Consider the following 25,043-nt stretch of genomic DNA (forward strand, 5'->3'; position numbering starts at 1 on the left):
TAGTGCTTTGCTGTGAATGAACAGAATTTACAGAGACGCATTAAAAAGTTTTTGCTTTTATCTATGTTTTGCGTTTGTTTGATTTGAACGAGGTCAGAACACTTAGCGATGTAACTTTGGGGCTCAATGGTGGCTATAAGTCAAGGACTACGACAAGCCAGGCCTACTCCATCCTTTTGTCATTTATTATGGCATATAAGTGATTTCTTTAACTATTAAAATTGCGGATCGAAGACGGTTAAAGCTGTTTATCGGCTCCAAATTACATTTCTGCTCTCCCCGCTCTCCCCGCGGAGCTGAATAGAAAACACCCAAATTGCACACAACGCACGCAACCCACAAGTTGCCGACAATCTAGTTAGCGGCGAGCCGAGATTTTCCCAAATACAAATTGCACTTCCCCGTTTTCCCCACCGGTATCACGGTTCTTTGTTCTGCTAAGAAAAATTAACCTCAATCTGGGCTCCAGGTCCCCACATTGATTATCATAGTCATTTAAATACTGTAATCTCATTTTTTGACATCAGGGGGGAAAGAGAGCGAAAAGGGTGGGGGGACGAATTAGAAAGATAATCAGGAAGGAGCGAAGGACAGAAAGGAAAAAAGGAGAGGGGAGAAAAAAAGAGAGAGAGAGAGCAAAGGGTGGAATGAGGAGGGGGCAAAGAGAAAGCGGGGAGAGAGAGAGAGAAAACAAACGAACAACCCCAGAATAAATTAACTCACAGAAAAGGAAAAGCCGGGGAAACCTATTTCAAGATCTTTCCACTTGATTGCAAAAGTTGATGAAGTTTAAATGAAGCAGAATTAGGCTGAGCGACGTCCCAAATTGACTGGCGGGGTGGCGGTGGTGCGTGCGAAGAATGCGGCCTTCGATCCTCTCCTTTTCTCTCTCTCTCTTTTCCTTCTTCTTCCAAGAGGTGGCAGCCTGAAAAGCCTAAATGGTATAATCTCCAATCTAACCTCGAGAATGACAAGGGCGAATAATGAGCAGAGCAGCCAGGGTGGTGGTGTTGCTTAAAAGAAATTAATCCTTTCACACAAAGGATTTCGGCTTTGATGCCTATTGATGCCCAGGCTTCAACCTTATCTAAATGCTAACTAACAAGAAATACACCCTGTTAGTAGCTGTTCTTTTCATGGGCCAAAGGCTAATCTGATAATAACTATTTTATCCGTTGGGTTCATCCGCTCCAATGAGCTCTGATTCCCAGAGATGGACCTCCATCCACTAATTTTCTCCCGTTCGCCACCTCCTCCCTCTCCCCCCCCTTCTTTTTATCCTCCAGGTTTTTAGCCTTTTGGAGTGGACAGGGGGTACTCAACAAACACGGGGGCTCAAAGAAAGACGGGGCACGCGAGGAAGGCCCCAAGTGAGCCAAGGGGGGGGGGGGGAGAGAGAATGGGACTTGGTTAGGGAGATGGCATGGCCCAAATATCTCCCGGAGAAGCTGGGGAACGGGTCTTCTGGGCAGCTGTACCACTAGAAGGGAAGATCTGTAGCTCAGGGTTGAACCGTGGGGTCCTTGGTCCTCTTTGAGCTGGCTTCTTTTCATGCAGACGTCTTGATAACCCAACTAGGTAACATCGTCAATACTAGAAGGGAATGGGGTTAGCTCTCTGTTTCTATACAGCAGCTCTGAGCTCAGCTGTTTTCTGGCAGACGTTTCACTACCCAACTAGATAACAACCTCAGCGATAGAAGAAATTGGGGTGTGTGAAGTGGAGGAGGAGGAGGAGGAGGAGGAGGAGGAGATGATGATGATCATGGGGTCCTTGGTGTTCTCTGAGCTGGATTGTTTTCATGGCAGACATTTCATGACTCAACTAGGTGACATCATCAGAGCTAGGGTTTGTTTGTTTTTCTGTCAAACTGAAAGCAGGTGTCAAGGAAGAGATGGATGTATTGTGTAGTAGTGCTGCCATGAATACTAGCACTGATGATGTTACCTAACTGGGCAATGAAACGTCCTCAAGAAAACAACCCAGCCAAGATGTGCCGAAGAAACTAAGGTGGGCTAAGTTGGAATTGAGACAGCAAAGCCATCCAACCGGTCAGTCCCAGAGGAGATCAGTGCTGATTGCTCTTTAGAAGGCCAGGTCCTGAAGAGGAAACTCAAAGACTTTGGCCACCTCATGAGAAGGAAGGAGGCTCTGGAGAAGAGCCTAGCGCTGGGAACGGTTGAGGCAGAAGAAGGAGAAGGAGGGTGGCTGGATGGAGTCGCCGAAGCAGTCGGCGTGAGCTTCAATGGACTCCAGAAGATGGTGGAGGACAGGAAGGCCTGGGGGAACGTTGTCCATGGGGTCGCAATGGGTCAGACTTCACGATGTCGCAATGAACAGCAACAACAAGTAGACCTTGTGAACACCACGTTCACTTTTGCACATGGGGTGAAATCAGGGATCCCAGAATCTTAGCCTTTAGCATGCCGAATTATGGGGGAAAGGGCCATTCAGTTTTATGAATCTTCTTCTACTTCTTCTTCTTTTCTTCAGCGTTTGTCTCGCGCTCTGGCGAGGTCCGCTAATGTCCTTGAGTACTGCTTCCACGCCTCTGTCTGCCACGTATGTCGGGTCTGCCTTCGCGATCTCTAGATCAGCCTTGATCGTGTCCATCCAGCGCTGCTTAGGTCCGCTAAAGAGCCATTCAGTTTTATGAATCTCAAGTTTAGAATTTTAAGGTGTTGCGCAAACCCGGTCCAGCGTTTCTGAAGATTTTTGAGCATTAAAAAGAGAGTCACCAGGCACAGATTTCGTAACCTTTTGCGCTAAGCTGGCTGATTTATCACCCTTTTATGCCACAGAAACACAACAATTGTTTCAATCATAGGAAAGCAGGAATCAATTTTGCACCGGACCCTGGTTTCATCTATCCCAATTTTGTGGATACAAACAGCTGTCCAGGATACCTAATAATTTTTTACTGGCTGATCTGAAATGGAATTTTCTGTATGCCATAAGATAACTTTCTTGTCTGTGGTAATGGGGGAAGGAATTGATTTAATTTGGCTTTTGGAAGACAGCCCGTCCTCAAAACCATGTTGCCCTTCTCCCAGTTTTGAAATCTCTGCCTGGGTAGGGTGCAAGCTCAAATAATTGATGCTATCAAGAGATCCCGCTCGTTCCCCTGGTTTTTTGTTTGGTGAATGGAAAACAGAAACATTGTGGATTAAGCAACAGAGCAGATTAAAAAGTGACGGTGAATGGTACATTAGGGAGGAAGGAAGGAAAGAAAGGTGGGAGGATGGGAAGGAGGGTGGCAGGAAGAAGGAGGGAGAGAAAATAAGAAGGGATGGAGGGATGAAAAAGAAAGAAGAGAGAAAAGGAATGATGGAAGGAAGGGAGGGGGAGAAGAGGAGAGGAGAGGGGAAGGGAAGGGAAGGATAGGGAGATTAGAGACAAAATGGGAAAGAAAAGGAAAGAAAGAAAGATTCAAAATTTCAAATGTAACCAATTCCAAAATTATACACTAGACCAGGAAGCTCAAAATAATTCTTAAACCCTTTTTTCACCCAAGACCTCTTGACTGAATAGTTATGGAACAGTATATATTATCCCCCAACCGTCTGGATATGGATGTGTCCATATAATAGCTTGATTTTAGCTACTCACCCCACATCCCAAATAAATATTTAGATGATTTCCCTCCTCCCCTGAAGACTCCAGTTAGTGCAATAGGATCTTATATTTTAATTTCTCAGGAGGAAGTTAGACTCTTGAACACAAGACAAACAGCCCTCTTTAAGGTTGGTTGAAATATTGTCTTCTCCTAGCCTTTTCTCTTGGGCCAGTTCTCTTTTTAGAAGAGGAGCCCCTGGCCCGTCAATCAAAAGCCCAAAGGGGGGGGGGCTGTTCCCAACCCCTCCCCCCAAAAGGCGCCCCCTCCCGTTTGAAGCAAGTTCTCTCTAAAATTTTAGATTCCCCGGTAAAACCGGTTGGAGAAAGGAAAGTGGGGGGAGGCTCCCCTCTCGTGGCCAGAGAAGAAAAGTGCACAACAGATTATTATACTGCCTGCATTTAAGGATTCTCAAACGAGATTTTTTCCCCCCACCACTCCATAAATGACATTTTCCAGGGAGAAATCCTCATCAAAACTTTCTATTTATTTATTTTTGTTCCTAGAAAGAGAGGTTGTCCTAAATCAAACTGAATCTTTTTCTAAATGGGAAGTTGCCAGCCAGATTCACTTTTAGCTAGGGAACTTAGAACAACCCCCTTGTTTTTGAGATAGATATTTGAGATATTTGCTAAAGCCAGCACAATCAAACACCTTAAAGAGGGAGAAATGGTGATTTTTTGTGTAACTACTGTAAAGATTGGAAGTCACTTTTCCCCTCCTTTTTACTTATTTCCCCCTTTTTCTTTACTCTTTTCCTCTTCCTTAAAGCTGCACTGCTTTTACTATTAACATTCTTCAATAGAAATGATTCAGTAAAAGACAATTGTTACAGAACTTGGCACAACCAAACAACAGCAACCACCCCACCCATCTTCCCCTGCGCTGTTTCAAGATATGTTTCCCCCCACGTCTGGCCTTCCAAAGGCATGGGGAACACGGATGGTTCCCAGAATTCCCCGTGAGCATCCTGCCTGGGGATTCTGGGAGTTGTAGTCCCAAGAGCCCTGGAGAGAATTGGGATCAGCTGTTCCAAGCAGCCGGCAAGAGGTTGGCAGCGGTCCGTGCTGCCCTCTAGTGTTCAAACAAGGGAACCAATTCCTTTTGCCCACCTTTCAAAGTTTGTGTTTTACCTGTTGCAACTTTTCTTAAGCTGTGAGGAGGTTGCAGCCCTGATGGATGGTTTTGCTCCAGTTGAGCCTTGGGACGACCCCTCTCATCATCCTTCCTGCGGGCTATATAGGGCATGGGAGGGCCAGAGACCCCTCTGATAGTTCCCCAGTTCTTGCTTTACCTTTCAGTGCTTGTGTCTTAAAAGCACAGTTATGACAGCTTGGGAGAAGGTGTCGTTGGAAGGGCTGCAAATCAGTTCCAATCGCCTTGGCCTCAACCGAATTGGAGAGAGGTCAAGTGATGTGGCAGCATCCTGAGAACCACAGTTTTTTCCTTCCTTCCTTCCTTCCTTCTCTTCCTCCGTCCCTTCCCTCCCTCCCTCCCTCTCCTTCCTCTGTCCCTCCCTCACATTCCCATTTCCTTCCTTCCTTCCTTTCCTTCCTTGCTTCTCTTCCTTGCTTGCTTCCTTCCTTCCTTCTTCCTCCTTCCTCTGTCCCTCCCTCACATGCCCATTCCTTTCCTTTCCTTTCCTTTCCTTTCCTTCCTTCCTTCCTTCCTTCCCTTTCTTTCTTTCCTTTCTTTCCTTCTCTCCCTCTCCTTCCCTCCTTCCTCCGTCCCTCCCTCACATCCCCATTCCCTTCCTTCCTTCCTTCCTTCCTTCCTTCCTTCCTTCCTTCCTTCCTTCCTTCCTTCCTTCCTTCCTTCCTTCCTTCCTTCCTTCCTTCCTTCCTTCTTGCTCACCTTGGCAATGAGGTGGTTCTGCAGCATGCTCTCTCTGGCCACCCCCAGCCGCTCGTTCTCGCAGCCTGGGTAGAGCTCCGCCAGGGTCATGGGGCGCCGGGGGTGGGCAGATCTGGCTGACACTGCGCCGGCGGGGGAGGCCCACTTTGGCAGGGGGGGCATTCTTGGCCCCGGCGGGGGCGGCCACAGCTGCCATCCGGCTGCTCCTGCTCCTGCTGCTCTCCAGGTGTTCCCTTGGCAAGCCAGAGAGATGCTGCTGGGTCCCAGCTCTTGAGGGACGTACCACTCGGGAGAGGGGGGCCTGCCAAGGACACTGGGGGAGAGAAGGGGACTGGCCCCACCCTGGGCCTGGCAGGACGCTTGGAAGGAAGAAATGGACGGTTGGGTCCAGCAGAGTGAAAAATTCAGCCGGTCCACAAGTCTGGTGGCATCACATCCTTCGGATGCCAGTTGCGAGGCTAACTCGCCCCCCCCCCCCGCCAGCCAGGGAATGGAGAGGCTGGTTGTTATGGCAACCAGAATGCTAACAGTGTTCTGGGAGCAACCTCCGTCCAACTGAAAGTCCACAAAGGCATCTCAATGGCCTGACCAGCATTGCCAGCCAACCGTTGCAGGCTGGTAAACAAGAGTGAGCTCTGGAGCCGCCTCGCTTGCTTTGGCTGCAAGAGGCCAGCTTCTCTCTCTGGGCCCCCTTCCTTTTGGGGGGAGGGGGGGAAAATATGCAATGAATGGCCCCCCTGCCTGCATCGTTCTTTCTTTCCTTGCACCAGGAGTAGCTCGACTTAATCGAGTTTGCATTTCCCCCCCCTCTAAGTGGGAAGGCGCCTTATTATGCAGTGGATTTTGACCCCCCAGTGTTGGTTATTTTGTCATGCAAATTGGGGAGCACATCTAATGCTCCTTTCTTCCTTCTCCCCCCCCCCCCCAAGAGCAACAACACTGTGAGGTTGCTTGGGCTGAGAGCAAATCACCCAGCCAGGTTTCCTACCCTTATAAGGTAGGACTAGAATTCACCATCTCCTGGGGGTTGACCCAAGGTCAGCCAGTCAACTTCTAACATCTGGATCAGACTGGATCAGTTGTATTTCTGACCCAACCGGTGCAGATGGCAGCAGTATCGGAGAGTGAGGATGAAAGGGAACCAGTCCAGGAGTCTGACAAGGACTTGGGACGAGGGTCTTGCGTCTGACACAGAGATGGGGTGCTGACTCTGGAGCCTCCGGAGTCTGGCAGCAGCGAGGAAGAGGAACGAAGGGAGCCTGTTCCCAGTGTGCGTATGCACAGAGCTGCTAGAAGGCCAGAGCAGCTGAGACAAAAGGGGCAACTCGGGAGTAAGGCTGGGAGGCGATTGCCCCTCCCATAAAAGTCAGATCTTGATGATGTGCTCTTTGCAGGAAGCAAAGAAGCTCATTAGATTCTGATTCCTCATTGAAGCCCTGTGAACTCTGGTTTGTCTTTGCTGGAATTTCTGTCGGTTTATAATTGGGCTTCTGTTTCTTCAGAAGTAATTGGACTTCTGTTTCTTGGCAGCCTTCTACAACCCTGAAAGGCATGAGCTTATCTCAGAGAATTGTGTCTAATGAGTTTTGGCTGGGAATGCAAGAAACCCCCAGCGTTGCATTTTCAACGCGGAGCATGTACGAGAAACGGACATTTACCCTGAAAAGAGGCTTCACAAAGTTTTACAAGAGAGAGAGAAACGGACTTGCAATGAAAGGAAATCCTTCATCATCAGGAAATATCAGGGCCAGCCAGTTGGCAACGTTGCATTTTAAACCTGCACTGAGATGATCGCCACTTGGGTACCAGAGAAAAGGATCAAAGATGAGACACTGTTTCGTTGTGCTTTTTATTTATTTTTTATTTTTCTAAAAATAAAAACCCCACGTACAAATAGTTTTGAACCCATCAGGAAAAAAAAAACACAACCCAGCCCTTTTGATAAAATAAAAACAAAGTCCTTAGCTGATAAATTCAAAAGACAAAAAAAAGACCCAACCTTGGAAGAATCCCGTTGCCCTGTGTGCAATTTTAGCATTGCTTCTTGCCTAAATTAAGCAGCCGAGAACCACGCCCTGCGCTGAGAACTGAAAAACTTAGCAACAACTTTTTTTTGGGGGAGGCACCATTGAAACTTTAAAAAGACCCCCCTGCTTTCGAGAGCGAGAAACACGGAGAGATCGCCACATTTAGCCTTTTCTGGGAAGGAGAATCGCTTACGCTTTCAGACACCCGAAATTCGGGATTTTATTCCTCAGTGAATGCTGCGTTGATTGAAGGCGGAGAGGTTTTTTTTTAAAGAAATCATCTTCACCTTTTGGAAACAACTCCAGAAGGAGAAATCAGCTGCTTCTGGAAATAAAATTTAAGTGAGGCAAGACGGGAATGTCCAAAAATTTAGAATAATGGAGTGGGACTTCGGGAGGTCTTCTAGTCCAACGCTCCTTTCAAGCAGGATGTCTGAGGATGGGGAAATGGGGTATTTTGGTCCTGAAACATTTCTCATTCCCAGACAAAAAAAAAATTGAGTTTGTCGTCTGCAGATGGGAGGAAAAAGTCGCACCTCACTTAAAAACATTTAACATCCAGGAAAAGCCAATGTTCCATTCCAAGTATGTATTTAATGGCTCAAAATCTTATTTTAAGAAGGGCTTGAAATCCTTCCGGACTGGGCAATCCGAGAGGCTGCTTTCTAAGGAAGGCCGGGAAAAGTTTGGCACTTGGTGGGAGGAAAAAATGGCTGATGGAGACAAGACACTCCGTCGTTCCTCTAAGCAGAGGACTAAGGTAGAACGTGTGACTTCGGCGCAAAGGCTGACACATCCTGGGAGGATGGCAACTGGCATCTTCTGCATCGAGAGAAGCTGCTTACATCATTTGAGGTCCCTGAGACTGAGAGAGAGAGAGAGAAGAGAGAGAGAGAGAGAGAGACAGACAGACAGACAGACAGACAGACACACAGAGAGAGAGAGAGAGAGAGAGAGAGAGAGAGAGAGAGAGAGAGAGAGGGCAGAGCCTGGGCCGTCAACAGCCCCCAGGGCTCAAGGTGGCTGATGAGGAAGAGGAGTGCAAGCCCTGTGGATGCTCAGAAGGCAGAGGAGAGGAGAGCAGTGGAAATCTACGGGCCGGTCCTTGGGATGGAAGAGCCACCGCTGCCAGCGAAGCCCCACCCTAGTTCTGGGGATAAAAGGCAGGGGGCGGAGATGAAGAGATGTGGCAGACAATTCAATATCGGGCTTGACGCAGACAACGATTCCTCTCCCGGATGGAAGGCAGGAAGCCAAAGAGAATGTGAATCTTTTCCCATTCCGCAACAGCCAGGAAGTTCCCTCCTCCTCCTTCCTATCGTTTGTTCAGGATCTCAATCGTTGGCCTGACTCGGTTCTCCGCTCTCCCAATTGCTGAGGTCTTCGGCGTTTATCAGCTCATCTTCCAGCATATCTCGGAAAATGTCGTTGAAGCGGAAGGACGTTTTACAGCTTGTTTCCTCCTGAGGGGCCCTCTGTTTTTGGGCCAGCCTCTCGTAGGTTTCCTTCAAGGTGGGCAACGTGTCTTCAAACAGGTAGTCGATAACTTCTGCGGGAGGAAAAAAAGGACCATTTTTGGTCAACGGCGTGGACCATTCTCCACGGAGGGATGAAGGTTCTGGAAAGAGGACCCCTCCCCACTCCCCCGGGGACCTGATTGGAAGGGCTACTCGGAAGACAGAGGAGAGACCACGGCCTCAAAAATGGCCCAATAAGAGACTGCTGGGCCCACAGCTGCATAACGGACAGAGGAAGAGGGATAGGAGAATCCCTCAGGCTGTAAAGACGACAGCGGGGGAAGCTGTACTTTCAGACCTGCAAAATGTGGTTCCTGCAGCTTGATACTACAGCACAGGCAGTCTCGTCGGCACTGGGGGAAAAATAACCGACTCCTGGATGTTTTTCGCGCTTAACGACCGCTGCAACATCCCCTACTCGGTCACGCAATCAAAATCCAGACGCTTGTCAACGGGTTCATATTTAAGATGGCCGCCGTGCCCCAGGGGCCACGTTCTATCAAACGTCAACGGGGAAGCCAGATCACTTCACCATCCTAGTTGCACGCTCAACAAGTGTGGCAAGGGAGGTCGTAAAACGGGGCACAACTCATTTAACACATGGCTTCCCTTGGCAAGATGGACTTGTGGATCAACTGTGGCCGTAAGTCCAGGGCTACCTTCCCCCAAACCACCTGCTCTTCCCCCGCGTAACGACGGTTATTTCTGTAAAATTCCACATACACAACGAGGATCTGGGATGTGCGTTGCTTGAGGCTCTCGGCCACGTTTTAGCCCCAGGTTCTTTAACGCTTGCACAAGTACGTGTGCAAACCGTCCCGTAAGCACAACTGCTAGCCGGCAGAAGACAGGGGAAGATTCTGTTCCCCCATCGAATTGCTGTCTGCTTTTCGTGAGGCCGGCAGGAATGAAGGGCAGGATCCAAAGAAACGCACCTGGGAAAGTTTTCTCATACCAGAAAGGAACGTAGGCCGTCTTCATTGTGTAGAATCTGCTCTGGACGTAATCCGGAGGAACGTTCCTGGAAGGAGAGAATGAGAAAGTCATGAGAATGAAAAAAAGTGACAAAGAGACCAGGTAGGATGGATTGAAATTCCCAGAGTTCCCAGGCAGCAACTCCAGGTAGTCCTTGACTTACATCCATTCTTGAGCAACCGTTTGAAGATTTATTTATATCCCACCCATTCCGCCCCACCCCCCCAAATAACTCAACGTGGCTAGCACACCTAATACTCCTTCCTGTTTCCTCTTTTCCCCTGAACACCCCTTTGATGCCTAACACGGGACTAGAACTCCCAGTCTGAGTCGGGGGCTGTTTGGAAACCGAAACAATATTTGCTGTGTGAGCAAGGAGACGGCAAGGAGCCTGGGCGTGGCTTAGCTCAACTGTTCTGTACTGAAGCTGCTTGGTGCTGCTGTGAAACTGAAACTCCTCTGCTTGTGTTTTGCATTTGGAAGGGATTTCTTTTCAGGTGGGGAGGGGGAGGTAGAACTCCTTAGCATCAGAGCATGTTAATAATAACAATACAGGAAATACTCTAAATGCTCTGATGGTCATTTCGAAAAATCCTTTCTTAGTGAGCCCCTAAAAGCCAAGAGGAAAATACGTGCCAAATTTCAAGTTTGTAGGCTTTACAGTTCTGGAGATTTTGTGATGATGTGTGAGTGGCATTTCGCTTTTATATAGATAGATTCCACTGATATGGATTCCTTGAGACTTATTCTAAGCCATTTACCCAATAACGCCAGCAATGTGCTCCCAGTCTATTTCATTGGTGTCTGCCACGTTCAATTCGTACAATCTGAAATTGGCAAAATAAGTCTTTATTAATACCTCAAACTTTAAAAAAGGGTTTTCCCAAGACTATCTGTCCATCTCCTAGTTTATCTTCCGCTAACATTATCGCCAAGCATCGTCTGTCTATTGCTAGGCGTCCATACCCCCCTCATTGGAAAACACGGGGTTGCTTTGAACAAAAACATCAAGAAATTACAGGGCTTAAAAGCCTTCTCGCACCTTTCGATGAGGTCGATCTTAAACCGCAAGTTGTTAAGTCCGTGGAAGTGCGATTTCCCCATCATTTTCTTCGTTAGGATCGACATCCTTTTAAAAGGAAGAACATGTGAGTTATCACAAGCAGCAGTAAGCGCGACGGATCAGGGCCAGACACAAAGTTCCAGTTAAACTGCTGTATTACTCGTGCCTACAGACGAGAATCCAGTCAACTCACGGTCCACACTAAATCGGTGCCGCCTAAGGATGAACAGAGTTCAAGGGTTGGACTTGTGGCAACGTAACGATGCCAGGCTGATTCCTCTCTTGACGCCGCCTCCAGTTTCTTTTTGCCTGCCTTTCTTCTACAGCCCATTTCCTCTAGGCAAAATCCAGATGGGCCTTGCCAACTGAGGAGGTCAGTCCTGTCCTGATGGCTTAGGCCCTTCCGTAAAATTTGCTACCAAGGTGTTAGCGGACTCCCTCCCGCTTCTGGGTTTCTGCGGACCGACAGGGCCATCCGCCTTGACGAAAGGTGTCCTCAACGCACCTTAGAAAGGAAACGGGGGACCACCTCCCTTTCTCTACCTCTCCTTGAGGCCTGGATCCCGTCTCCCGTGAAACCTCACCATTTCCTTTTACACTGTCGCCAACTCCGGGTTTCCACCTGGGCTGCCACTTTCATCCAGCCGATGTTCTTGTAGAGGTTTTCTCGCAGAAGGGTGAGGGCTCCGTTGGAGTCCCTGTTGTCCAAGGCCGAATCCAACCCCTTCATTTTCGCTTTCAGGATATCTCTAAGTGTTTGAAGGAGTCTATAAGTCTCGTCTTTTGTCCAAGGGCCAAGGTTGGAGTCTGCGCACGTATTTGGACAGACAGACAGACACACACATGAAAACAAGATAGAGACAGAGGTCAAGATAAGATTGGGGCACGATTTGGGAAAAGTTTGTTAAACAACAAATATCACGGAACTATTCTCCATCTCTCTACTATCTTCTTTTTCTTTTTTTCCTTTATTATTTATACACAGATGACTTACCCTCTGGAAACAAATACTGTGGGGGCAAGACGCCTCTAACACTCCTGGGAGGGGGTGTGCATGCCTTAAAATGGCTTCTACTGTACAGCATAGTGGACTTGCCATGATAACGGCTTCACAGTACTCCACAAGGGGGCTCCCCCTTGTGGAGGAATAGAAGAATTGCAACACTGCGCCAGAGACAGTACAACAGCGTGAGTCCCGACTACAGGATTTTCCTGTCTAATACAGGGTTGGGAAAAATAAATACCTGGGCAACGCCGGGTTATCGGCTAGTGGAAAATAAGAGGCCATCATTTGGAAAGCTGTGACTCATAATTTTTAAAGAAAAACAAAAGTGTTAAAACTGGAATAAACTCTTTATTATCAAGAACCGATTGAAGGTACAGGTAGTCCTTGACTTATGACCATTGAGCCCAACATTCCTGTGGCTAAGCGAGACAGTGGATCAGTGCCTTATGCCCCGTTTTAAGGCTTTTCTTGCCACGGTTGTTAAACTAGTCGTTGCGGCTTTTTTCCACTGCTGTTTTATCCTTGAAGGGCCAGTAAAGGGATTATTGTGAACCGAGGGCTCTCTCTGCAGAGAATTTGGCGTTTAGAAGAGGGGTTTGGAGGAGAGGCGAAGAGAGGCCAACCTACCTTCTACCATCTGCGAATATTTCAAGGCGATTGAATGACTGCTTCGGTTCATAAGCTCTGAGATTTTTTTCCATCTATTCCCATACATGGCGTGATACTTAAAGAGCTTTTTCTTCTCTTTCTCTGTATACCTAAAAAGATGTCAGGAGAATTTAAACCCGTTGCTTTAAATCTTTACAAAGATTTTAAAAAAATAAAAAATAAAGGAGAACGTTGGTAGCTCAGAGTTGAAATGAGGGGTCCTTGTTGTTCTCTGAGCTCAGTTGCTCTCTTGCAGATGTTTCATTACCCAAATAGGTAACATCATCAGTGCTAGAAGGGAGTGGGGTTTGTGAAAAAGAGGAAGAAAGGAGGAGAGGGAAATTGTGGGGTCCTGGGTGCCTCTGAGCTCGTTTTCTTGCAGATGTTTCATTACCCAACTAGGTAACATCATCAGTGCTAGAAGGGAGTGGGGTTGCTCTTAGAGATGCTTTGGCTGGGCTGTTTACTGATGGCTCTATGTCCATTTCTGGACTGGGGTATTTGTTTACTTGACTGTTGCTCTGATGTTCATCTTGGGAGTTAACCTATGCCGATCCGGCTACCAATGGCTGGCAGAGGTTTCTGTAAGTGTGCAAAGCGTTCATATCCCCTTTTCCGGTGCCGTTGTAACTTTGAAACGGTCATTCAACGAATGGCCATAAAGTCAAGAACTATCTGTAATTGTTCTCACTGTCAGGAAATTTCCTCTTAGTTCGAGGCTGGCGCTCTCTTTCTACACCCTGGAGAAAATTTGACTTCTGCTAAAGAATAAAGTTTGGGGGTTTTTCCCCCCTCTCCTTACCGTCCTTTATAATTCTGAGGATCAAACATTTTCCTGGCTCGATAATAAACTAGCCTCCAGGGCCGGGCAATACCCTGAGCTGTGGACAAAACGACGGGAAGTATTAGAACCACGTTACAACGCATACAAATGACCTGAATAAAGCAAGCAGACAAGACTTAGCTAGCCCTTGACTTACAACTGTTCATTTAGCGACGGGTTACTAAAGTGACAATGGCACTTAAAGTCTACGGAGATTCTCCGTTATCCATCAAGTCGTAGACCACACCATTCACGCCTCTCCCTTGTCCTCTCTTCCCAGCATGCCCTAGGATGGGGAGGGGATGGGCCTGGGTCTTCCTCTGACTGCCCAGCCGGCCTCTGGCCTTCCCCAGCCTCCTCCACAACAGAGTCGGCTACACCCAGGCAGTGCCGGACAGTTTAACTCCCAATAAATCCTTTGGAAGTTTGGCTCGAGACTCAGGATTTAAATGGGGTGACTGACATCTTGGATGAGATTTCCCTTCTGGCTAACCAGGAATAAAGCCGGCAAAAACTCACCGATTCTTTCACAAAACAAATATTTGCATTTCAGCCTCTTGATTTCGGCTTCCTCCTCTGGAAACCGGTTGGAGAAGAGGAGTTTCTCCGCCGTCTCAATCCCGCTTTCTTCCAAAAAAGCCTCAATGTTTTCGGTTAATAAGCTGTTTTCCGCTTGGGAGAACACGCCGAACCTCACCGCCAAGCCTGCAAAGACAAGCAACGTGACAAATTGGGAGAACGAAATCATTTGTTGGAAAACGTTGGAATTTTCAACATTGAAGAGCTCTGAGGCGAATTTTATAATGGGCCAGCCCTCTTTTCTAAAACAACAACTGTTCTCTTATACAGGTAGTCCTCGACTTGCAGCAGTTCATTTAGTGGCCATTCAAAGTTACAAGGACACTGGGGAAAAAAGGGGGACTGAGGACCTTTTTTCACACTTAATGACTGTTGCAGCATCCTCATGGTCACCAAAATTCAGATGCTTGGCAACTGACTCATATATATGACGGTTGCAGTGTTCCGGTGTGTGTGTGTGTGTGTGTGTGTGTCACATGATCCCCTTTTGCGACCTACTGACGAGCAAAGCCAGTGGGGAAATGAGATTCACTCAACAACCACGTTATCATTTAACAACTGCACTGATTCACTTAACAACAATGGCACGGAAGTTCTTAAAATGGGGCAAAACCCACTTAACAAGCATCTCACTCAGCAGCATAAGTTTTGCTTCCAATCGTGGTCATTAAGTCGAGGACTAACTGTATTATAAGTAATACATTCTATTATTTTGGTAGAGCGGGATGCATGCAATTTTGCTTAGAGAGACTATTTACACTCTAATGTTTAAACTTTTAAAGACAGAGGGGAAAAAGAGAGAGATTCATTTCAGTGTTATGACCTGAATTGCTAATGTTAACAAGCATTAAATTTATTTAAATTGTCCAGAGAGAGATCAGGTCCTTCACATGCAAAGTCCGCTAAATCAGAGTCCATTAAATCAGAATTTCCCAGGCATCACATTTTACAGACTGAAATTCCTATTTCTCCTCTCCTCTTCTTCAATCTGCCTCCTCCCTTCCCCAACCTAGTTACTTTTACTGTTGCACTCACAACGGTCATGTTTCACCTTTTTTCTTAAGCTCCCGAAACCTGGCTAGATCTCGTTTGGCCAGCTGCCTGATCGCAGAATCTGCCAGTGTCTTTGCCCGAGGGATGAATTCCTCTAGTTCTTTTCGGGCATTCTCCAGTTGTTCCCTATCCAGAGCATACCAATCCTCTTCTTCCTCCTCAGAATATGTTTCGGGAGGGGACCGCTTGCGTGAAGATCGGAGTTTCATACCCGTTTGGGATTGATCCAATCTGTTGAGAGATCAAAATTGGGCATGGCTATTTATTTAAAGGTAGCCCAGCTGCCCCATTCTGGGACATTAGTAGCACAGCTCAACTCTGCCTGACCTTGGTCTCTAAACTTGATAGCGGAATATTATACAACACCTGCCAGAACTGCCATCGTTTGCCAATCTGCCATTAACTATGCGGCAGGAGGTGGGGAGAGGTAGCTGGGATGGAGCTGGATGGGAGAGGGGGCCTGGCTAACAACTCACTGTACCTTCCCAGGGTCTTCCCAGCCTGCCATTGAAGAGGCAGTTCCCAAAACAATTTATTCAAATTTAATTGGACAATCAAGAACCAGCGGAGGAACTGGACGAGGGAAAGTTAACCGTGAAACTTTGGTGTGCAAACTTTCAGTTCTGGCTTTGCTATCCTGTGCCCCACTTGACTTTTAGTATAGTACACCTCGCCTCAAGGACCGAGTTGGGGCATGGCCTGACAAACGGTTAATTTAAGAATTAGCCTCCCAACCTGCCTTCTCCTTTATCGCTTCTCCTCCATTCCCCTTTTAGTGCAAACCCGCAGGTGAGAACGTCTGCTCCCAAATTTGTGGCGGAAACTCAAAAAAAAGGGCAAACGAAGCCTTCCTTAGAGATACCTTGGGACCTTCTCCATGGGAAAATCCAACCCATTTCATCCCACGACTTCGGCCTAACCTTCTGCTGAGTTCAGAGACGAGTCTTTCAGGGCGTGAGTTATCCAGAGTTTGGAAGTAAGCAACGGATCAAATCAACCCCCAGCAGGCTATGAAGTCCTCAGTTTCAACCCTCCCCACCGATCTAGAGATAAGTGACAGAGCAAAAACTCCACCCCACTCTCTTGAATGTGACGGGCCTATGAAGCTAAGGTCCACCCCTCCCCAAAGACATTCTTTCACATCCCAGAGTTCTACCCCCTCTTCTAATCTAGATGAGGACGAGTAAGAGGCACTAGAAGATCCTACTTGGTGTTAACCCCCGAAGCGGGCAATTTTGGTTGGGGTTGTGTCTGTTCATGGTCTCCAGCTGATGTTCCTTCCATCTCCAGGTCCACCCGAGTAGCCTCAGAAACCTCAGCAGTGGGAGAACAGCTTCCCTCTTGGCCATGCCCCGGGTGAAGGTCCACTTGTGGTCCCTCGGAGAAGGAGAAAGGCAAGGAGCCAAAGAGATCCATCTGCGTGTCTATCGTTTGGTCAAGGTCCACCTGATCTTCTCTCTGTGAACTTGTGGCCTCAGCCTTCTCCTTCTCAAGTTCACCAGGGACATAGCTACCCTCCCTTCGTTTCCTTTTCTTCTTCTTCTTCTTCTTACGAGATGACCTGTTACCATCAACCACGCTGACATTCCCCAAGTCCTCCTTCCGAGATAGTTTACTGGATTTGTTGGGAGTTGATGAGCTCCAAAACTCATCATCATCAACACCCCCATTTGCCAAGGCCTTTTTGAGGGATGGTTGACTGGATTTGTTGGGAATTGATGGGCTCCAACCCTCCTCATCACTACCATGTTTAAGTCTGTGTTTCATCTTTTTCTTCTTCTTCTTGGGCACAAAGTTATTTATTTCGGACTCATCGCTCAGCGGAGTCTCGGGGATGACCCAGGAAGCATCAGAAGTTTCCAAACTGGATTTTTTCTTCTTATGTTTTTTTCTACTAGTCCCAGCATCTTCTGTATCCTGGGAAGATGTCTGATCAGAGGACACAACTGGCTGTTTGACTTCTTCTCGGCTGCGCTTCCGTGACTTTTTTGTCCTCTTTTCATAGCTAGGCTGTTGCGTGTCCTCTACCAGCACAATATCAGCCTCGTTCATCATTGTCTTTAAAAAGCAAGGAAAGAGGTGGGTTAAAACTCACACATTAAAAAACAAACAAACCAGGTAGCATTAAGCTTATGACCACAACCGAGCCCCAAATTTCTGCTGCTAAGTGAGAGCTTTCATTAAGGGAATTTTGCCTTATTTTACTACCATTCCTGCCACAGTTGAATCATTGCAGTTGTTAAGCTAGTGGCACGGTCGGCTGGGGAATTCTGGGAGTTGAAGTCCACTCATCTTATCTCTATATATAGTTTCGTAGCAAAGCACAGGTATCGAGCTAGTAGTTTATCAAGGTGGGAAAACAGCAGGTGAAGGAAACCATCCTTCCTAGTTTAAATTCAACACAAAAATACTTTGTCGTGGGAGTGACTGCCTGCGAAAGCTCCTGGATTAAGGCTGAAAGGCGAAAGCAGTTTGTTCCGTCCCATATTTGGGTAGACCAGGTTTCCACTGGAAAAACGCGTCATCCTTCCTAGCCTGAATGCAGTTGGGAACTCTGAATGCTTCCATGGCTGCAGAGGCAGAAAGGTGCTTCTGCTAGAAATTCTCTGGAAGAGGCCACTTCATGTAAATACAAACAGACAAAAGAGGTTCAAGGCTGCAAGCATTGTCAGGCAAGTTTCCAATTGATATGCAAAGATAAACAAACCCCAACGCATCAAGAGCTCAAATGTATCTAAAAGAGCACTTAAACACCAACCACTCTACTTGATCACCTGGTCAAAATCCAGATGCTTGGCAACAAGACTCATATTTACGACGGTCACATTGTCCCGGGATCTCATGATCCCCTTTTGTGACCTTAGTCAATGGGGAAGCCAGATTCACTGAAACAACCATGTTCCTAACTTAACAACTGCAAGGATTCGCTTAATGGTGGCAAGAAGGGCGGTAAAAATGGGAGCAAAGCTCACTTAGCAACTGTCTCACTTAGCAACAGAAATTCTGGGCTCAATTCTGGAGGTAATTTGAGCACGACCTATGCTTGTAAAAAATTATTCGTCCCACCCACCCAGAGTCCCTTAAAGTAAGACCGAGATCTCATCATTAGTTTGAAAAAATAAATTTAAAAAAACAACAACACGTTTCTCGCAGTTTCCCCCCCTAGAAAGCCCCTAACTGGCAAAACTCAATTTGCAAGGCTGAATTGTAACGGCTGGCTTTGCAACCTCGCATTGCAACACTTCATTTAGATGAATGCGCCACCAATGCTCGGTTGGCAATTATGAATTACAATGCTCGGTTGGCAATTAAGACTTAAAAGAACTTTTATTGCCCCTTTGAATGCCCCCTAATCGTCGTAACTCAGAAATTTCGTTGCACGCAGCTCTCAGGAGGGTCTCCAACTCCAAGGCACACTACAGAAACACGACAACAATAAATAAATACAAAATTGTGCATATACCCGCATATGTTACTACATGAATCCCCCCCAGTGCTCCATCTGCAATCATGAATTTCAAGGCTGGCTCTGCAAATTATAAAACTGCCCCTTCGCAATTGCAATAAACATTAAACAGTGATCATTGCAGGCACTTACACGCTGGCGGGGCATTAGGATCGCCCCTCACTCAAAATAATGATGATAATAATCCTCCCCTCTCCCCCGCAAGAGAGAGAGAGAGTCCAGCAGGCGAAGGTTCCCCGGCTTGCTGCTCCACTGCAAACATGCTGCTTTGCTGAACTTCCGGCTTATGCCACTTCCGCCTTCTCCTCTCATGTGGTTTTCCTCTCACTGAGAGAAACAGTTTGAAGCTATGGGAAGTAGCCCCTTTCACATTTCATGAGCCCCGGGCCTGCAAATAGGGAGCACGTGTCCCCTTTAGGCTCTAGGCCTCGGCTTGGAAAAGGGCTCTGCTCCAGTCCCCTGTAGGCCTCGATTTTTGAAAAGGGCTTGTCTAGACTTTCCATGCATCTACGGACATTGTGGGAATTAAAGCATTCCCGGAAGTAGGCGTTTCTACCCAACCTTTCCTTCTCTCAATGTTTCTAGCTCTATGCCCTCCTCCGCCGATAAAAAGCGGGCGTCGCCGGGCGTTCCGGGGGGGGGGCGGGGTTTACCGCGGCGGAAGTCATGCCGAGGCGGGGCCTGCCGCACCGGAAGCAGCGCTGAAGCGGGCCGGCGGGAGCGAAGCGGCGGCGAGGAGGAGGAGGAGGAGGAGGACGACGGCCGAGCCTGCGGGCGGGCACATGGCAGCGCTGCCCACCCGAGGACCCGGAGGGAGAGGTGAGGCGGGGGCGGCGGGGGCGGCTGCCGGGGAGGCTTAAGGGGGCGGGGCTTCCTCGCTTTCCCCCTCCCCCACAGCTGAGAAAAGGCCCCCCTCCCATTTACCTCAGGAGGGGCTGAGGAAGCCCTTTAAACCGCCCCCCCCGCAATATGGAGCTTATTCCACACACACACACCAAACCCGGGTTAACGCTGCATTCCCGTGTCTTCACAGAGAATTTGGGGAGGGGGGGCAAGGAAAGCGGGCAGAGCCTTTCCCCCTCCTAGGTTGTGTTTAACCCCTCCAGTTCCCCTCCCCTGGGGCTCCTCTCATGCTCAGGGCCCCTTGGCTGACCCCCCCCCCACTGGCACTTTGCGGGGAAGGGACTTTGGGGGCTTCAAATGCAGGGGGAAAGAAGCGAAGGGTGGCCCCCCCGGAGAAGTGGAGGGTGTTTCCCCCTCAGGAGGAGTTCAAAGGCTCGCAAGTGGGTCCCTAAGACACACACACACACACACAAATATACATGCTATATATCTAGGGCAGGGTGTCACCTTGGCCACTTTAAGCCTGGAGGACTTCAACTCCCAGAATTCCCCAGCCAGCTTTGCTGGCTGGGGAATTCTGGGAGTTGAAGTCCTCCAGGCTTAAAGTGGCCAAGGTTGGACACCCCTGATCTAGGGTGTTGTGGCTCCGAGTCCTGAGCCTGCGTACTTGGAGGAGGAGGAAGATGAGGAAGAGGAATTGGGAATGCCTTCCTCCCCAGGACCTTCCTCTTCGGCAATGCCTTCCTCCCTGATTAGGTCTCGGGTTTCGGCAGATAACCGAGAGGGACAGCCTGAGGCTGATCAGGAGGAGGAGGAGGAGGAGGGCATAGCGGAGCAGCCTCTGACAGAGCATCAAGTAGACGAATGCTGGCTTGATGCTAGGAAGAAGTGTGAGCTGCAGCGCAGGAGGCGTGGATGAATCGGAGAGTGAGCGGAGCCGTGGAGACACACCCCACAGGGGATAAAAGTGGGTGTGTTTTCTCTGGGAACTCTGTACGGGACAAAGTGTGGATTTTCTGTCCAGCTTCGGTGTTTCTTGAAAGCTTTTGTGATTAATGTTTCTGGTTACCTTGTCGGACTTGGCACAAGAACATTGCCTGCTTAAAGGAATTAACTCTGTAGATACTGAATCTTCTTGCCTGGCTGTATTTTGTCAGAGTTTGGACTTTTCATCTTCCTTGGAAAGGTGAGACATAACACTAGGGTATACACACACACACATATATATAGTGTGTATGTGTAATGTTCGTGTGTATATATACACACACAGGCACACACAATAGAATATAGAATAGAGTAGAATAAATAGAATAGACAGGAGAATAGAATAGACAAGAGAATAGAATTCTTTATTGGCCAAGTGTGATTGGACACAAGGAATTTGTCTTGGTGCAAATGCTCTCAGTGTACATAAAAGAGACATTCGTCAAGAATCGGGTACAACCATTAAATAAAGTCATAGGGTACAATAATCAATCAAATCCCACTAGGAAACAGTCAATATAAATCGTACTGATACAAGCAACAAAGTTACAGTCATACAATCACAAGTGGGAATTGGATCTGCTAACTACAGGTAATCCTTGACTTATGGCCACAATTCGGGTGCAAAGTTTCTTGCTGCTAAGCGAGACATCGGTTAAGTGAGTTTTGCCCCCAATTTTACCTATTTTGTGAAGTGAATCTGGCTTCCCCATTGACTTTGTTTGTCAGAAAGTCACGAAAAGGGATCGGGTACACTGCAACCATCCTAAATGTGTGTCCAAATTTTGATCACATGACCATGGAGGCGCCACATTGGTTGCAAGTGTGCAAAACGGTCATAAGTCCCTCTTATCAGTTGCAACTTTGCACAGTCACTAAACTGTTGTAAGTCGAGGATTACCTGCAATGGATGTAAGGACTGGATTTTTTCAATCCAAATTGAAGATACAATTCATTTTAGTGTTGGATGTGGTGATTTGTGAATTAGTTGGTGGCTTGGTGTGACATATGGACTCAGTTATTGTGGCTTGTTTAAGAAAGGAATCCGAAAGCAATAAGGTGAAATGCATTGCTAATAAAATAAGGCAGCTGTTCTAGCAACTGCAATCGATTTTAAAACGGGTTTGTGCAGCTTTTTCTGCCCGTTTGCCAGGAGGGAGAAGAACAAAATAGAGCCATTGTCCTCTCTGGTTCTCCCTCCTCTTCTCTGCAGTTGAAGGAGACAAGCACAGGCATTTTTTGGAGTTTCCAGAGAATCAGAAGCCTGTAATATGGAAATACATTTTGATTCCCCCAAAGAACTTCCATTCTCCAATCTTGAACCTTATTCTGAAATTTAGAATCTCTTCCGTTGCAGTTTTTAAAAGCAGCTTTCTCCCTCCCGCTCTCTGTTGCTCAGTTTAGCTCTGTGTGGCTGTCGTTGATAGTGTGAACTGTCATCCATGCTTTATATAGGACAGACTGAAGGGCAAAACTGGTGTAGCCAGGAGCAGAAATCTCTCTGTGGTCTGCTTTTCTTTAGCCGTGGGAATTTCTGTTTGTTCTGGTAAACGAATCCTTTCCTTAGCATTTCCTACCAGGGTTTGGCTCTGGGCTGGATTGTCGCCAATTCTCTGTTTTTCTACTGTGCTTCACTTTCAGTTTGTGTAGAATAGAAACTGAGACTTACTTTCTTTCTTTTTGCTGGCCAATTGTTGAATCAAATGCACTCTGGCTATAAATCTTAAGGTTTCTTTGTCATGGAGCAAATAATTGCAGACTAGCCTGGACTGGTAGTGATTACTGTAACTTACAAGCCATCAATACAAGGGATTCCTTTGCCACAGGGTGGTGTGAACCAGGACGAGCTTTGATGTCTTTGTGAACCCTTAAGACTTGCTTTGTTATTTTGTTTGCACTGTTTTTATGGGCTGGCATCGGGGTGGGGTTATGTGTTCTGCACATATCATATTTCAAGGTATGAGGTTTTGCATTGACATGCCAGCAACCTGTCAAGGGACTGTGGGTAGCTTGCAACAGTAGGAAAACATGGTATAAAACAATATGAACATTAAAGAATAAGAACATTCGGCATTCAGAGTTAAGACATTAAATCAACCCAGAGGGCCAAGGCTTAAATGGGGGTACAGGTGGCATCTCTAGAGGTGATAATGGCTGATCCCCCAAAGTGAATGTGCCCAGTCATAGCTAAGTGTTTCAGTGCCATCCAGTAATCAACTTCTCGATGGGGTCCTTGGGGATCTCTCAGCTTGGTGGTTTTCTTGCAGACATTTCATTACCCAACTAGGTAACATCATCAGTGCTATCTAATGAGACGTCGGCAAGAAAACAGCCAAGCTCTGAGAGCACCAAGGACCCCACAGTCCTCCTCCTCCTCCTCTTCACAAACCCCAGTCCCTTCTAGCACTGATGATGCTCCCTAGTTAGGTCATGAAACATCTGCAGGAAAACAATGAGAGCACCAAGACCCCACAGTCGTTGTCCTCTTCTCTGCAAATCCCATCTAGCACTGATGTTGGTCCCTAGTTGGGTCATGAAACATCTGCAAGAAAGCACCCAAGCTCAGAGGACCGCACAGGTTTGAGCCCTGAGCTACAAATCTACTTCCACTGGAACCTTTGTCCCCTTTTTCTCCTCCCTGTAGGATGAGTACATGTTGCTGGTGTACACCAGGTGGTCCCGCTACTGTCAAGCTACTAGCAAGTTATGCCTCCGCTGCCCTGTCTTCGAAGGATTTTGCTGCCGCCAACGATGACCTCTGTTACTGTCTGGAATGCGTGGAGGAGTACCACCAAGCGAGAGAGGGGATTCCATCTTTGCACCAGGTACTCTGATCCAGGGCATGGTTTTTTTCTTATAAATATGAACGGATCTTAATCTTGGTACTTAAATCTTGTATCTTGGCAAGGTTCAGACAGCTGCGTAGTTGATACTTCCGTTTATTTATTTCTCCTTGGTTTAAAGTTTGAGGTTTGCTTTTTGTTTTAACATTGTGTCCGTTTCAAGTAATACATTTTCAAAAATCATCTATAAAGTCTGCTCTGTTTGTTTCCCCCCCTCCCCTTAATCTCTGCCAGAGAGACGATTTGTATAGAGAACTTCAATCACTGGGTGGTTATAGATATGTATCAAATTGTTTTTATAAAAGACAACAAATAATTGTACTTACATTATCAAGATGATTACTTTGACCCTAAACGGTTATTAACAGTTTCCCAGTTAGCTTGTATTCGGAGAAGTTTGCCCTGGTGTATTTAGGGGTGACCTGATAGCAGTCCTTGTTGGGTTGTCACAGAGAAGTGGGGGGGGGGTTGTCTCCAAAACACAGGAAGGCAGGACACGAAGCAATGAGTAGAGGAAGTCCTAGAACGGAGGAGAAATTTCCTGACATTGAGAACAATTAGCTTCTGGCCTGCCTCCATCATTGGAGGCTTTCAAGAAGAGCTTAGACAGCCATTTGTCCAGGGTAGGAAAAAGTACCAAGGATTTCTGACCTCCCTTTCAAGTGATATTCATACTGTTCCTCCCACCTCTTCATTATTTTGCAGATCCCTTTGCCCAATCCATGTCTTCCTTAAATCTTCAGGTCTATGATAAACCAATGGTTATTTTTTTCTTCCTTCAGAAAAAACAAAACAAAACAGGGCTCCTCCTAAAATTCCCCTTTGCTTTTCCAACTGCAGATCCTGTGGGATTTGGAAGTTATCCGTCTCGTTGGCCACTTTGAGAAGTCCATGCGAGTGGACGATGAAAACGACCTCTACTTGGTGGAGGAAGACAGAGTGAAGCCCTGGACCTCGTGTTACACTGGTCCTAATTTTGAGAAGCGCCTCCGGGTGCCCTTGCTGGAAGTCCTCAAGTATCCCTACCTGCTACTTCATGAACACCTCAGTGAGTTTTGAAAGGCGGGGGGGGGCTCTTGACCCACTTGCTGAGCAGAGATCCCCACAATCCTTGGTGCTCTCTGAGCTTGGTTGCTCTCTTGCAGAAGTTTCATGACCCAACTAGGTAACATCATCTGAGCTAGAAGGAAGTGGGGTTTGTGGAGTGGAGGAGGAGGAGGACTGTGAGGTCTTTGATGCACTGGTTATGTTATCTAGTCTGCTAGAAAACAATCAAGCTCAGACATGTTATAATGCAGCCTTGTGAAACAAGACTAGGCAATAGCAAATGTTTTAATTGTTTTACCCCAAAGCACTTTACCTGTCATTTCCTAGGCATTATTTGTTTACCTTTTCAGACCTGTCCAACTTCTATCTTGACAGCTGATATCTGTTGTCAAACATCTCTGCACTTTGGCAGAAGTTTTGAGAACGTGACTTAGCTCCCCCCCCCAAAAAATATTTTTTTTTATTGTAGACAAAACAGTTTCAGAGGTCTCCAAAATTGGCAACTTTAAAGGCTTGTGGGCTTCAACTCCCAGAATTTCTCAGCCAGGAAGTCTTGCTAAATTCCTGATCCTGATCTAAGGACCGTAGGAATCAAGTTGTCTTAGGCTTCTCTTCTTAGCTTCCCAAATTTCTGGATTCAGGAACCTTTTTTCCTGAATCCAGCACCAAAGATTGCACCTGGGCATTATGGGTGCCTATTTT

The 25,043-nt window shown here is 47.2% G+C and overlaps 3 protein-coding genes across 3 annotated transcripts in view; 1 reads left to right on the forward strand and 2 right to left on the reverse strand.

Moving 5' to 3' along the window:
• CFAP77 (cilia and flagella associated protein 77) overlaps positions 1 to 5,709 on the reverse strand; it is a 38,442-nt gene extending 32,733 nt beyond the window's left edge. Inside the window, 2 exon segments of the mRNA XM_087943847.1 lie at positions 5,468 to 5,564; positions 5,566 to 5,709. Coding sequence (XP_087799973.1) covers positions 5,468 to 5,564; positions 5,566 to 5,663 — 195 coding nt within the window. The 5' untranslated portion in view covers positions 5,664 to 5,709.
• A 1,626-nt stretch (positions 5,710 to 7,335) lies between these two features.
• TTF1 (transcription termination factor 1) lies at positions 7,336 to 18,921 on the reverse strand. The gene is made up of 11 exons (XM_026687301.2): positions 18,757 to 18,921; positions 16,366 to 17,216; positions 15,157 to 15,389; positions 14,046 to 14,231; positions 13,506 to 13,584; positions 12,683 to 12,813; positions 11,634 to 11,856; positions 11,029 to 11,115; positions 10,748 to 10,813; positions 9,947 to 10,032; positions 7,336 to 9,043 (listed from the first exon to the last, which is right to left on the reverse strand). The coding sequence occupies exons 1-11, from the start codon at positions 18,769 to 18,771 to the stop codon at positions 8,829 to 8,831; spliced, it is 2,172 nt and encodes a 723-aa protein (XP_026543086.1). The 5' UTR covers positions 18,772 to 18,921; the 3' UTR covers positions 7,336 to 8,828.
• A 374-nt stretch (positions 18,922 to 19,295) lies between these two features.
• The window catches only part of SETX (senataxin), a 33,687-nt gene continuing 27,939 nt past the window's right edge, over positions 19,296 to 25,043 (forward strand). The window contains exons 1-3 of the mRNA XM_087944121.1: positions 19,296 to 19,443; positions 23,096 to 23,276; positions 24,135 to 24,342. Of these exons, the coding sequence (XP_087800247.1) occupies positions 23,097 to 23,276; positions 24,135 to 24,342 (388 nt within the window). The 5' untranslated portion in view covers positions 19,296 to 19,443; position 23,096. The remainder of the gene's footprint in view (positions 19,444 to 23,095; positions 23,277 to 24,134; positions 24,343 to 25,043) is intronic.

This window comes from Notechis scutatus, chromosome 15, assembly GCF_049901735.1.
Source record: "Notechis scutatus isolate UNSWTSFEM ecotype Mainland chromosome 15, rNotScu1.2, whole genome shotgun sequence".
In the NCBI taxonomy this organism is placed as follows: Eukaryota; Metazoa; Chordata; class Lepidosauria; order Squamata; family Elapidae; genus Notechis; species Notechis scutatus.

Bases quoted from the DNA above. Each gene is read 5' to 3' on its own strand.
- TTF1 (XM_026687301.2), bottom strand. The intron at 11,857-12,682 runs GTAGGTTGGCCT...ATACGTGCGCAG, and splicing joins ATATTCGCAGATGGTAGAAG to ACTCCAACCTTGGCCCTTGG. The intron at 10,814-11,028 runs GTGCGAGAAGGC...TGCCAATTTCAG, and splicing joins AAGATCGACCTCATCGAAAG to ATTGTACGAATTGAACGTGG.